The sequence below is a fragment of the Oncorhynchus kisutch genome, linkage group LG17 (genome assembly GCF_002021735.2).
Source record: "Oncorhynchus kisutch isolate 150728-3 linkage group LG17, Okis_V2, whole genome shotgun sequence".
Classification (NCBI taxonomy): Eukaryota; Metazoa; Chordata; class Actinopteri; order Salmoniformes; family Salmonidae; genus Oncorhynchus; species Oncorhynchus kisutch.
Genome location: NC_034190.2, coordinates 9,531,829 through 9,547,227, shown reverse-complemented (window position 1 = coordinate 9,547,227; position 15,399 = coordinate 9,531,829). Strand labels below are relative to the sequence as shown.

Here is a 15,399-nt window from a genome sequence, read left to right as displayed (position 1 = left end):
GCCAAGCACGTCTCTTCTTCTCATTGGTGTCCTTTAGTAGTGGTTTCTTTGCAGCAATTTGACCATGAAGGCCTGATTCACGCAGTCTCCTCTGAACAGTTGATGTTGAGATGTGTCTGTTACGGGAACTCTGTGAAGCATTTATTTGGGCTGCAATTTCTGAGGCTGGTAACTGTAATGAACTTATCCTCTGCAGCAGAGGTAACTCTGGGTCTTCCTTTCCTGTGGCGGTCCTCATGAGAGCTAGATTCATCATAGCGCTTGATGGTATTTGCGACTGCACTTGAAGAAACTTTCAAGGTTCTTGAAATGTTTCGTATTGACTGACCTTCATGTCTTAAAGTAATGATGGGTTGTCGTTTCTCTTTGCTTATTTGAGCTGTTCTTGCCATAATATGGACTTGGTCTTTTACCAAATAGGGCTATCGTCTGTATACAACCCCTACCTTGTCACAACACAACTGATTGCCTCAAAACATTAAGAAGGAAAGAAATTCCACAAATTAACTTTTAACAAGACACACCTGTTCATTGAAATGCATTCCAGGTGACTACCTCATGAAGCTGGTTGAGAGAATTCCAAGAGTGTGCAAAGCTGTCATCAAGGCAAACGGTGGCTACTTTGAAGAATCTCAAATCTAAAATATATTTTGATTTGTTTAACACTGTTTTGGTTACTACATGATTCCATATGTGTTATTTCATAGTTTTGATGTCTTCACTATTATTCTACAATGTAGAACATAGTACAAAAAAAACTGTAATGAGTAGGTGTGTCCAAACTTTTGACTGGTACAGTACATGTGGGTGAAACATCTCCAGATTTCTCCACCTGTCCATCATGTTTAACTGGAGTGAAGTCTGTCTCCACAGTACGTAGTAAGAGTGGTCAGGGTGAAATAGCTACAGTTATTAAGTGTGATCAGACGGGGACCAGTTTGTGTTGCGGGATGAAATGCTGTGCTGCAGTGTTGTCAGTGAGTGACTGGGGAACGGTGGGTAATTTGGTGGTGCACTACTCGGGAGTCTGATTCTGGGGACTCTGCAGTGTGTGTGTGTGTATGTGTGTGTGTAAAAGAGTGCCCTCTTGTGTCTGCCAGCTCGCAGTCTGCGTCTTAGTCCGTGGGAGAGCCGCATCGTGGAGCGGCTCATGACACCCACCCTGTCCTTCCTGGCCCGTAGCCGCAGCGCCGTGACCCTGCTCAACAATAGCGACTCCCGGGACCCCTGTGAGTGACCTCTGACCCCTACAGGAACCTTTATCTCCCTTATTTTCCAGGGAAGGGGAACTTACAGCATACATACACCAGACTACCACTAGTTACAGTACAGTATACACCAGACTACCACTAGTTACAGTATACACCAGACTACCACAAGTTACAGTACACACCAGACTACCACTGGGTACAGTACAGTATACACCAGACTACCACTAGTTACAGTACAGTATACATCAGACTACCACTAGTTACAGTATACACCAGACTACCACTAGGGACAGTACAGTATACACCAGACTACCACTAGGTACAGTACAGTATACACCAGACTACCACTAGGTACAGTACAGTATACATCAGACTACCACTAGTTACAGTACAGTATACACCAGACTACCACTAGGTACAGTACAGTATACATCAGACTACCACTAGTTACAGTACAGTATACACCAGACTAGCACTAGGTACAGTACACACCAGACTACCACTAGGTACAGTACAGTATACACCAGACTACCACTAGGTACAGTACAGTATACATCAGACTACCACTAGGTACAGTACAGTATACATCAGACTACCACTAGGTACAGTATAGTATACATCAGACTACCACTAGGTACAGTACAGTATACACCAGACTACCACTAGGTACAGTACAGTATACACCAGACTACCACTAGGTACAGTATACATCAGACTACCACTAGGTACAGTACAGTATACATCAGACTACCACTAGGTACAGTACAGTATACATCAGACTACCACTAGGTACAGTACAGTATACACCAGACTACCACTAGGTACAGTACAGTATACATCAGACTACCACTAGGTACAGAATACACCAGACTACCACTAGGTACAGTACAGTATACACCAGACTACCACTAGGTACAGTACACACCAGACTACCACTAGGTACAGTACACACCAGACTACCACTAGGTACAGTACAGTATACACCAGACTACCACTAGGTACAGTACAGTATATATTAGACTACCACTAGGTACAGTATACACCAGACTACCACTAGGTACAGTATACACCAGAGTACCACTAGGTCCAGTACAGTAAACACCAGAGTACCACTAGGTACAGTATACACCAGACTACTACTAGGTACAGTACAGTACACACCAGACTACCACTAGTTACAGTACAGTACATACCAGACTACCACTATTTACAGTACAGTACACACCAGACTACCACTATTTACAGTACAGTATACACCAGACTACCACTAGGTACAGTACACACCAGACTACCACTGGGTACAGTACAGTACACACCAGACTACCACTAGTTACAGTACAGTATACACCAGACTACCACTAGGTACAGTACAGTATACATCAGACTACCACTAGTTACAGTATACACCAGACTACCACTAGGTACAGTACAGTATACACCAGACTACCACTAGGTACAGTACAGTATACACCAGAGTACCACTAGTTACAGTACAGTATACACCAGACTACCACTAGTTACAGTACAGTATACACCAGACTACCACTAGTTACAGTATACATCAGACTACCACAGGTTACAATACAGTATACATCAGACTACCACTAGTTACAGTACAGTATACACCAGACTACCACTAGGTACAGTACAGTATACATCAGACTACCACTAGTTACAGTACAGTATACACCAGAGTACCACTAGGTACAGTATACACCAGACTACCACTAGGTACAGTACAGTATACACCAGACTACCACTAGGTACAGTACAGTATACATCAGACTACCACTAGGTACAGTACAGTATACACCAGACTACCACTAGTTACAGTATACACCAGACTACCACTAGGTACAGTACAGTATACACCAGACTACCACTAGTTACAGTATACACCAGACTACCACTAGTTACAGTACACACCAGACTACCACTAGTTACAGTACAGTATACACCAGAGTACCACTAGGTACAGTACAGTATACACCAGACTACCACTAGGTACAGTACAGTATACATCAGACTACCACTAGGTACAGTACAGTATACACCAGAGTACCACTAGGTACAGTACAGTATACATCAGACTACCACTAGGTACAGTACAGTATACATCAGACTACCACTAGTTACAGTATACACCAGACTACCACTAGGTACAGTACAGTATACATCAGACTACCACTAGTTACAGTATACACCAGACTACCACTAGGTACAGTACAGTATACACCAGACTACCACTAGTTACAGTATACACCAGACTACCACTAGGTACAGTACAGTATACATCAGACTACCACTAGTTACAGTATACACCAGACTACCACTAGGTACAGTATACACCAGACTACCACTAGGTACAGTACAGTATACATCAGACTACCACTAGGTACAGTATACACCAGACTACCACTAGTTACAGTACAGTATACATCAGACTACCACTAGGTACAGTACAGTATACATCAGACTACCACTAGTTACAGTATACACCAGACTACCACTAGGTACAGTATACACCAGACTACCACTAGGTACAGTACAGTATACATCAGACTACCACTAGTTACAGTATACACCAGACTACCACTAGGTACAGTACAGTATACACCAGACTACCACTAGGTACAGTATACACCAGACTACCACTAGTTACAGTATACACCAGACTACCACTAGGTACAGTACAGTATACATCAGACTACCACTAGTTACAGTATACACCAGACTACCACTAGGTACAGTACAGTATACACCAGACTACCACTAGTTACAGTACACACCAGACTACCACTAGGTACAGTATCTTTGTTTCATGCATTATTTCTGACACGGGAAGTAAACTCAGTCAGTTAAATCCTGCAGAGCCCAATGTTACCAACAAGGATCACAGCTGGCCAGAGGTCCACGCTGAATAACTGTGTCTGCCACCGTTACATTTTCAGTAGGTGTCCTAACTATTAGGGGTCCTGACCTGACCTCGTCTTTCCTGCCTGTTTTCTTCATCTCTGTGATGCACTTAGACTCTCACCACTGCTCCCGTTCAGCCTCCGCCAGCCCCCTGGACGCCTGCTCCCACCACCACCCTCACCGGGACTCCTCCGAACGCTGGAGGGGAGGAGTGTCCGCCAGCACTCCCGACATCACACAGCGCCAACGCCGACGGAACTCAACGCTGGTCAGCGCACGTCCTCACACACACACACACACACACATATGTTCAAGCATACATGTTAACACACACACACACACTATAGTGTAATTCCAGGTATTCTGCCATAACTGTTCACCCTTTTTTTCCCTCAAAGTTGGATAAGAAGAAGAAAGAGAAGAAAGACAAGGAGAGGGAGAATGAAAAAGAGAAAGTTCTGAAGAAGTTGCCAATACCGACCAGATCCAGGCCGGAGTTCAGGTATTGTTAGGACACATGACACAGAACACAGGACACTGATTACGGAACACAGAACACAGATTACGGAACACAGAACCCAGATTCCTTAACACAGATTACAGAACACGATTACAGGACACAGATTACAGATCACAAATGACAGATAACAGACCACAGATTATGAACACAGATAGCAGATTACAGATCACAGAACACAGATTACAGAACACAGATCACAGGACACAGATTACAGATCACAGAACACAGAACACAGAACACAGATCACAGATTACAGATTACAGATCATAGAACACAGATTACAGAACACAGATTACAGAACACGGATTACAGAACACAGATTGCAGATTACAGAACACAGATCACAGAACACGGATTACAGAACACGGATTACAGATCACAAATGACAGATAACAGACCACAGATTATGAACACAGATTGCAGATTACAGATCACAGAACACAGATTACAGATCACAGGACACAGATTACAGATCACAGAACACAGATCACAGATTACAGATCATAGAACACAGATTACAGAACACAGATCACAGGACACATATTACAGATCACAGAACACAGATCACAGATTACAGATTACAGATCATAGAACACAGATTACAGAACACGGATTACAGAACACAGATTGCAGATTACAGAACACAGATCACAGGACTCGGATTACAGAACACGGATTACAGAACACGGATTACAGATTACAGAACACAGATCACAGGACACAGATTACAGAACACAGATTACAGATTACAGAACACAGATCACAGGACACAGATTACAGAACACGGATTACAGATTACAGAACACAGAACATAGGATGGAATAGAGACCAGAATCTGTCTTGTGCCAAACAGTAGAACTACTCTAGAACAGTCCTATACTTCAGGTCTCTGCCCAAATAAAGGAAACACTTCATTAAATTAAGGAGATCAAATATATTGAAAGCAGGTGCTTTCTCAAAGGTGGGGTTCCTAAGCAATTCCTCAGCAATTCATATCCCATCATGCTTAAGGTCATATATAAAAATGCTGGGCAGACCATCATTTTGCCCATTATTTTGGCTACAATGACTATGCCCCCCATAGGATGACAATGCCTCCATCCACAGGTCACGAGTGGTCATTGAATGGTTTGATGAGCATGAAAACTATGTATGCCATGGCTGTCTCAGTCACCAGATCTCAACCCAATTGAACACATATGGATGATCCTGGAGCAGCTCCTGAGACAGTGATTTCCATCACCATCAACAAAACACCAAATAATTACATTTCTTGTGGAAGAATTGTGTCGCATCCCTCCAATAAAGTTCCAGACACTAAGAATCTTCTCCCCCTTCCTTCCTTCCTTCCTTCCTTCCTTCCTTCCTTCCTTCCTTCCTTCCTTCCTTCCTTCCTTCCTTCCTTCCTTCCTTCCTTCCTTCCTTCCTTCCTTCCTTCCTTCCTTCCTTCCTTCCTTCCTTCCTTCCTTCCTTCCTTCCTTCCTTCCTTCCTTCTCTTCCCCACTTATCTCTTTTCATCTGTTATCCTGCAGCAGTACCCCAAAACCCCAAAACCGACCTCCATCACCTGTGGCCCCCAAAAGCAAACTGTTGTCCCCCTGCCCTCCAATGGCTCCCAAGACCCCCTCCACGGGCAAGAAGATCCCCACAGGCACCAAGACCCGCCCCAAAAGAGCCCAGACCCCTGTCAGGGTACAGCTTCAGCCGGTCACTGTGGAAACTAACAACGAGCCCCATCAGCCAGACACTCCTGTGGAGACAAAGAGTAAGTTTGTTCGCCGTGGTTACCGTATCCAAGCTCCAGGATGTTTCTTTTCAGCTGTTACTTCTTGTCTTCTCTGCCTTGAGAAAACACACATTGTACCAACTCTATGCTGTTTGCCTCATATAATCCTTGAAGTGTATTCCATGGTTATGGTCCATCGTGTGGCTTCAGATGTGAAACAGAGGCCTCTCCTGTCTCTCTTGCTCTTACAGGCTCCAGTAATGTTCCTGCTATAATGGTGTCTTCGGCGCCGGCGACACAAACATCTCTTAGTGCACCAGTCACAGTGGCCGCCTCTACCCAATCCTCAAACCTACAGCTGACTGCCTCTGCTGCCTCAACTCCCACAACTGCCTCCTCTGCTGCCTCATCTTCCCCGGCTGCCTCATCTACTGCTGCCACTCTGGCTTCCAGGCCCTCAGCCGGCACCAACGACCCAGAGGAAGCAGCTCGAGTCCTGGCTGCGAAACGCAGACAGGCCCGGGAGCAACGGGAGAGAGAGGAGCAGGAGCGCCTGGAGCAGGAGGAGAGGAAACGGTCAGTCAGACTCTGGCTGGAATTGATGAGACATGTCATTGAGTTGGTTATTATAGTACTGTAGTATTATTGAATGTTTTTGATTGGAGTGTTGTGTCTGTCTGTTTGTTTGTCTGTCTGTCTATAGCAGGGGTTCTTCACCTTTTTAGCTCAAGGCCCAAATGAGAAATTGACTGTCTTCCCGTGACCCAAATTGTTCTCCAATGACCCAAATTAAAAATAAGTCGTGTGTGATGTATAGATCTATTCTCATAACTCACGACCCACCTTTCACATGACCAGGGCCCGATTTGGGTCCCGAACCATAGTTAAAGAAACCCTGGTCTATAGACATATGAATGGTTTACTGTTTGCCTCATGTCTAAGACAAGTGTGTACCATACATTGATAGTGTGAGCATATACTGTATGAGCATGTGCTGACCTGACTGAGCATGCTCCCCATGCAGGATTGCTCGTGAGGAGGGCATGGCTCGGCAGGCGGAGGAGAGGAGGCGCAGGGAGGAGGAGGCACGCCTCATGGCGAAGGAGCAGCTTCTGAGAGACGAGGCCCAGCGCCTGGAGGAGGAGAAGGGGGCGAAGGAGAAAGCCAAGGCGGAACAGGAGGAGAACCAACGCCTGCAGAAACAGGTGCGAGATCGACAGGCAGTCTTGACTTCCAGCATAGAAGAAGACGTATGACACAGGTTGACTGATCTTAGGTCCAGGAAACGTTATGAGAGGGAATGTTTGCTGTAAGGCCTACAATCAGCATGTCATTGTCACCATGCCTTCTCCAGGCAGATGCCCAGAATTTATTGGCGCTGAGAGAGCCGCTGTCAGAGTGGGATAGTGACAGCTCTGTCCTCCCCCTGTCCCCGTCTCTGCTCCGCACTGCAGTGGGCTGACAGGGGATAGATAGTGACAGTGTTCCCACTACCCCTGCCTGTAGCATTCAGACATGCTTGAGTCTCCCCCGAGGGAAGACCAGTGCAATTTGTTGTTTGTTCGACACTGCCGGCAGCCATCTTCCTTGCCGTGTGTGTAAAGATGGTGAGGCCTCATATTCATACAACCTTTTTCAGCTCATCTCATGAACCATGACGCAGCAAGTTTTAACTTCCAGGAAACTTTGAACGTTAAAACGTCATTGCGAACATCTGTAGTTGCTCAACTGTATACAACCTGTGTTTTGCACTGTTTATGAAGCATAGCAACCTTGTTGTTTTGATGGATGTCGTTATGTAGATATGTGCTGCCTGTGGTGTAGCCCAGTGGTTTGTTTGGAACTGATGTGATCACAGATTTGTTTTCATCCCACAATGCATCACCTATTTAGTACTGATGAAGGATCCAGTGAGCTGTGTACTGGCATTATTACAGGGAGATACAGTGGGGCGGCAGGGTAGCCTAGTGGTTAGAGAGTTGGACTAGGAAACGGAAGGTTGCAAGTTCAAACCCCCGAGCTGACATGGTACTAATCTGTCGTTCTGCCCCTGAACTGGCAGTTAACCCAATGTTCCTAGGCTGTCATTAAAAATAAGAATTTGTTCTTAACTGACTTGCCTGGTTAAATAAAGGTCAAATTAAAATTATTTTTTTTTTTAACAGTCTAGACTGGAAATATGTTGCCACCTAGTGGTTAGAAAAGGGGACATTCATCTACTCTTGTATTCATTTGCTAATAATAATTTTTTACATTCCATCATTTGATATTATATGAAAGTAGGGTTTTATCTAGACTGACACAATTCTCTTGTTGAGTCATTTCCCTGTTGTCTTAATAGAATGATGAACATCCTATAGTATTGATGATCGTATTGATGATGTTGTTTTGTCCCGTCTGTGTCAGAGGGAGGAGGCCGAGGTCAAAGCTCGTGAGGAGGCGGAGCGTCAGCGCCTGGAGAGAGAGAAGCACTTCCAGAAGGAGGAACAGGCGCGCCTGGAGAGAAAGAAGGTGGAGCGGGGAGGAGGGATGGAGGAAGGAGAGATGGAGGATGAGAGGAGGGATGGAGGGAGGATGGGAGGAGAGATGGAGGATGGGAGGAGAGATGGAGGGAGGAGGGATGGAGGAGAGAGGAATGGAGGGAGGGGAGATGGAGAATGGGAGGAGAGGTGGAAGGAGGGAGGGAGGAGGGATGGAGAAGAGAGGAATGGAGGGAGGAGAGATGGAGGATGGGAGGAGGGATGGAGGGAGGAGAGATGGAGGATGGGAGGAGAGATGGAGGATGGGAGGAGGGATGGAGGGAGGAGGGATGGGATGGAGGGGAGGAGGGATGGAGGGAGGGAGGAGAGATGGAGGAGGGATGGAGGATGGGAGGAGAGATGGAGGATGGATGGGATGGAGGGGAGGAGGGACGAGAGATGGAGGAGGGATGGAGGATGGGAGGAGTGAGGATGGATGGAGGAGGGATGGGATGGAGGGGAGGAGGGAGGAAAGATGGATGGGATGGATAAAGGGGACTTAGATTGAAAAAGTCTAACTTGTCTTTACTTTCTACTTTCTACATAAATATAGAATCAGTAAAGATACACAGTGCATTAGTTGTAAGTAATCAAATCCAGCAGCTGACAACTTCTGCCTCTGCTGTTGAACTCCACAGCGCCTTGAGGAGATCATGAAGAGAACTCGTAAAAGTACTGATGCTGGAGAAAAGGCAATTGATGTAAGGCCCATGCTTCGTATAACAACCCTTCTAGACCCTTGATTCAGATGAAACATTATACAGTTGAAGTCTGAAGTTTACATACACTTAGATTGGAGTCATTAAAACTCGCTTTTCAACCACTCCACAAATTTCTTGTTAACAAACTATAGTTTTGTCAAGTCGGTGAGGACATCTACTTTGTGCATGACACAAGTCATTTTTACAACTGTTTACAGACAGATTATTTCACTTATAATTCACTGTATCACAATTCCAGTGGGTCAGAAGTTTACATACATTAAGTTGACTGTGCCTTTAAACAGCTTGGAAAATTCCAGAAAATGATGTCATGGATTTAGAAGCTTCTGATAGGCTAATTGACATCATTTCGGTCAATTGGAGGTGTACCTGTGGATGTTTTTCAAGGCCTACCTTCAAACTCAGGGCCTCTTTGCTTGACATCATGGGAAAATCAAAAGAAATCAGCTAAGACCTCAGAAAAAAAATGTTGACCTCCACAAGTCTGGTTCATCCTTGGGTGTAATTTCCAAATGCCTGAATGTACCACGTTCATCTGTACAAACAATAGTACGTAAGTATAAACACCATGGGACCACGCAGCCGTCATACCGCTCAGGAAGGAGATGCTTTCTGTCTCCTAGAGAGGAACGTACTTTGGTGCGAAAAGTGCAAATCAGTCCCAGAACAACAGCAAAGGACCTTGTGAAGATGCTGGAGGAAACAGGTACAAAAGTATCTACATCCACAGTAAAATGAGTCCTATATCGACATAACCTGAAAGGCCGCTCAGCAAGGAAGGAGCCACTGCTCCAAAACCGCCATAAAAAAGCCAGACTAGGGTTTGCAACTGCACATGGGGACAAAGATCATACTTTTTGGAGAAATGTTCTCTGGTCTGATGAAAATAAAATAGAACTGTTTGGCCATAATGACCATTGTTATGTTTGGAGGAAAAAGGGGGAGGCTTGTAAGCCGAAGATCACCATCCCAACCGTGAAGCACGGGGGTGGCAGCATCATGTTGTGAGGGTACTTTGCTGCAGAACGGACTGGTGCACTTCACAAAATAGATGGCATCATGAGGTAAGAAAATGATGTGGATATATTGAAGCAGCATCTCAAGACATCAGTCAGGAAGTTAAAGCTTGGTAGCAAATGGGTCTTCCAAATGGACAATGACCCCAAGCATACTTCCAGAGTTGTGGCAAAATGGCTTAAGGACAACAAAGTTAAGGTATTGGAGTGGCCATCACAAATCCCTGACCTCAATCCTATAGAAAATATGTGGACAGAACTGAAAAAGTGTGTGCAAGCAAGGAGGCCTACAAACCAAACCAAAATTCACCCAACTTATTGTTGGAAGCTTGTGGATGGCTACCCGAAACGTTTGACCCAAGTTAAACAATTTAAAGGCAATGCTACCAAATACTAATTGAGTGTATGCAATCTTCTGACCCACTGGGAATGTGATGAAAGAAATAAAAGCTGAAATAAATCATTCTCTCTACTATTATTATGACATTAAACATTCTTAAAATAAAGTGGTGATCCTAACTGACTTAAGACAGGGAATTTTTACTAGGATTATATGTCAGGAATTGTGAAAAACTTGAGTTTAAATGTATTTGGCTACGGTGTATGTAAACTTCTGACTTCAACTGTATGTGTTTTCTTATTTAATTAACTGAATTCATAATAGTGTCTGTGCAGATGTTCAAAGCACTTCTTGATTAGAACACCTCATCCACCACCAATGTGTAGCAACCTTGTGTGATACACAGCAACCATTTGTCCCATGTTGTGTTCTTCTAGACTTCACTGCCGAATGAGTCTAATTCCCCAGCACAGGTCAACGGCAAAGATAGTACGAAGAACAGTAAAGGTAAGTTACATACAGTGCCATTCTGCGGTCTCCTTCAACCTGTGATCTGATTTGATAAAAATGTATTTGGGTATAAAAAATATACAACAAACGTTCCCACAACTTTAGAGAACGTTTCCTTAAGAGTTTCATTGGGCTTTTAACTAATGCTTTCTTTGCAATGTTACAGTGATGTGCAAGGAATTTTTCCAAGAGACCATCCCCTTAATGTCAAACAGAACTTACCCAGAACATGGTTACCATGTTCTCTGAATTTAAGATATGTTCTAGACACGCTTCATGGAAACATTGCAAGAACGTTTGTGTCCAGTTATCTGAGGGTTAGGAGAATATTCCATAAACGTCCCACCAAACATACACAGAACATGGTTGCCATGTTCTCAGAACATAAGATATTCATGTTCTAGACACGTTTCATGGGAACTTTGCAGGAACATTTCTGTGTAATAGTTGTCAGGATGTCACCTGATGGTCCCAAAGAAACATTACACATCTTGCCTCGTTACTGTTGCTGAGCCAATCAAGGCTCTGATTGGTGAACCAGTGAACCGTTCATAGCTCTGTGTCTGTTGGCAAGATTAGAGATACAAACACACACACAGTGCTTTTAACATCATTTTTTTTCAACTTACGTATTTGATTACATTGTGTATGTTATTTTATAAAGTAATTATTTTTCAACGTGTCCTCATCTGGGATTTGAAGTCACAACCTCTTGATTCACGGTACTCAGATTTTCCCACTACGCCACCATGTCAGTACTCTTACTATTTTCATCATTGATTTGATTTCGGCCTATTTGAAAATAGGAATAGGAATAGAATTTGACTGACTTGCCTAGTTAAATAAAGGTAAAATAAATCAATGAAATACTTTTAAAGGCTTTCAGTATAGTTGTGATGTTGGTGGGACATGTGAACCTGTTTTAATGATCCTCCTGAATCACTACGATCAATACAAGTTTTTCTTGAGTGTACTTTTAACAGAGCTGAGATTTACTTCAAAGTCCATTCACAGCCTTACACCTATCCATTTTTTCCAGATCTACATTCCTGCCTAGGGGGAGGGGGAGGAGGAAGAGGGGGGGGGGGGGGTTCAGAGTACCATGAGCCAAGAGGTTGTGAGTTCAAATAATTTGATATTGAACCAATTATGGCAGTAAGCAGATCATACAATAGCCACGTAAAAACCTAACTCTGCTCCTCTTAATCGGTAAGGTAAGGTCAAAAGGATATTCTGAGAACACGGTAACCATGGTAACCACGTTCTGGTTACCATGGTTAAAAGGTTTGCTGAAGGTCTTTGCTAACATAGATAGAATGTTCCCCTAAATAACTGATAACTGGACAATGAAACGTTAGGGGAACATTACAGGTAACGTTACAAAAAATGTTCTCTCTCCTTAGAATTGTTAGCTGGGCTGTGCATTAGATCCCAAGAGGATGGCACTTATTTACAAAGTGGTCTTGGATGCTAACAAATAATGTTATGATTAAAAGACACGACAGTAACAAAACATTACATTCAATTAGAGAGATAACACTCAGTCTAGGACTATTTTATTGGTCATTTTAAAGAGAGCAACTTTTTACATTTTTTTTTCATGCAGCTCCTAAAATGCAGCAGATTGAAGCAGAATCCAGTCCTGTGCTGAATGCTGTCCGGCCAGCCATGCACCAGAATGGCCTCTCAGCCAACGGGAAGGCAGCTGACTTTGAGCAGATCATCCAGCTGTCCAATCACAGCAGGAACAGCAACGGTGGGCCGGGAAAACCGGGGAGTGGCATCGTCAGCGACCCAATCCTGGCCTTCGAGGGAGGAGATCCCTTCCTGATGAAAACGGGTCCCATGAAGCCTCAGCATGCTGCAGGTAGCTATACAGGTCAGGATTAGGACCAGACATGCCATATCATTTTAACATTTCAAATAAAGCATACTATCACTGTATCAGTACATAGCACTCTAGGATGTACGCAATCCATAACTCTATAACTACATTACCAGCATGTGTATAGAGAATCACAGTGTGGATCTTGTGCTAAAAGATATGCATCCTGTAGATAGCTACAACCATTACTAGAGTTTACAGAGAGGGGACTCCAAACCTTTACCACTATCCCAAAGCCTGAGTCCTAGCCTCTGGGCATGCTGCCCAGGCTCCCTATGTGGGAGAGTTGGCATCTAAGACTGGAAAGAGGATCCCAGTCCTGTTTTGCCATGCTCCTTAGGTTGGCAAACGAGGCCCCCTTTATTATGCCAAGGCCCCCACGGCCGGTCTCAAAGACGGCCATACCCAAGCATTAAATGTAAGCAAAACAAACAATATGACTGAGACCAATGGGACATACATAATATTAGGGGACAACCTAGTCAGTTGTACAACTGAATGCCTCCAAAATGTGTCTTCCTCATTTAAACCAACCCCTCTGAATCAGAGAGGTGGGGGGGGGGCTGCCTTAATCGACATCCACGTCTTCAGCGCCCGGGGAACAGTGGTTAACTGCCTCGTTCAGGGGCAGAACAACAGACTTTTACCTTGTCACCTCGGGTTTTAGATTCAGCAACCGTACGGTTACTGGCCCAACGCTCTAACCACTAGGCTACCTGCTCTAACCACTAGGCTACCTGCTCTAACCACTAGGCTACCTGCTCTAACCACTAGGCTACCTGCTCTAACCACTAGGCTACCTGCTCAAACCACTGGGCTACCTGCTCTAACCACTAGGCTACCTGCTCTAACCACTAGGCTACCTGCCTCCCCCTCTAACCACTAGGCTACCTGCTCTAACCACTAGGCTACCTGCCTCCCCCTCTAACCACTAGGCTACCTGCTCTAACCACTAGGCTACCTGCTCTAACCACTAGGCTACCTGCCTCCCCCTCTAACCACTAGGCTACCTGCCTCCCCCTCTAACCACTAGGCTACCTGCTCTAACCACTAGGCTACCTGCTCTAACCACTAGGCTACCTGCTCTAACCACTAGGCCACCTGCCTCCCCCTCTAACCACTAGGCTACCTGCCGCACCATATTATATCCCATGTCTATGTCCCCACAGCCCAACGGTTCTAATGATAATGGCACGTGCAGAATATCATCCCTAGAACTGAACATTTTTAATGATAAGGTCTGATAGACGGTATGCCTCACGTACTGTAGACTTCAAACTAGCTCATATTCCCAATTGAAGCAGAAAGCAATGCTGATTTAAAAAAAAAATCTCTCTCTTTTTCTCTCCCTCTCTGTTCTTTCTCTCTCTTTTTCTCTCCCTCTCTCCAGAAGTTCTCTGAGACACCAGGCTTCCACACGCTTCCACTGGTTGATGTAGTTGATTGTGTGCCACACACTGCAACAGCTTCTAAAGGAAGTGTGTCAAACAAAGAAACAAACTATGGACTAAACTTTTAAATCACTGAAAAACATCAAATTCCACAGAGGTCCTGAGGGAGGAAGAAAACTCTGCGAAGAAAAATATATATATATTGTCTGTCTTCTCGGCATGTTTTGGTGCAACATACGTTGGGTTTAGTTGAAAATGTCAAATGGAGATTTTATGGTGTACCTTTAAAATGGCTGACAATGTAATATGAGGAGTTTTAGAGCATTGTAAGACCTGGAAATATACAGTATTTGACTACGGTTATTATTATCATTGTTGTTATGCTATTGCTGTTGTTATCTTAAAGTTGATCAAAGTGTGTGTTTTGTTAGTCTTGGAATAATTGGGTTATTTAACTAGGGGAGGAAGCAGTGGGAGGATGCTGTCAGGGGAAGCTGTGGGATAAAGCTTAATGAACGGGAGAAGATGTCTGTCTGTCTGTCTGTCTGCCTCTCATTTAACTAAGATATGATATAGACTAAAGAGTAAGTTTGATCCGTGTGGACATCGCCTCTAGTGCGTTGACATCTGACATGTCTGTCAT

The 15,399-nt window shown here is 44.3% G+C and overlaps 1 protein-coding gene across 8 annotated transcripts in view; it reads left to right on the top strand.

The window, feature by feature from the left end:
* The window catches only part of LOC109907152 (MAP7 domain-containing protein 1-like), a 74,183-nt gene extending 59,007 nt beyond the window's left edge, over positions 1-15,176 (top strand). For 4 of the 8 annotated variants that reach the window (XM_031795072.1, XM_031795077.1, XM_031795075.1 and 1 more), the window contains 11 exons: positions 1,101-1,229; positions 4,241-4,395; positions 4,526-4,629; positions 6,180-6,412; positions 6,625-6,949; positions 7,398-7,578; positions 8,780-8,884; positions 9,531-9,593; positions 11,408-11,477; positions 13,087-13,359; positions 14,756-15,176. In XM_031795072.1, coding sequence (XP_031650932.1) covers positions 1,101-1,229; positions 4,241-4,395; positions 4,526-4,629; positions 6,180-6,412; positions 6,625-6,949; positions 7,398-7,578; positions 8,780-8,884; positions 9,531-9,593; positions 11,408-11,477; positions 13,087-13,359; positions 14,756-14,766 — 1,649 coding nt within the window. In that variant the 3' untranslated portion in view covers positions 14,767-15,176. The remainder of the gene's footprint in view (positions 1-1,100; positions 1,230-4,240; positions 4,396-4,525; positions 4,630-6,179; positions 6,413-6,624; positions 6,950-7,397; positions 7,579-8,779; positions 8,885-9,530; positions 9,594-11,407; positions 11,478-13,086; positions 13,360-14,755) is intronic. The other 4 variants (XM_031795079.1, XM_031795074.1, XM_031795071.1 and 1 more) reach the window with 3 other exon arrangements.
* Positions 15,177-15,399: the final 223 nt, after the last annotated feature.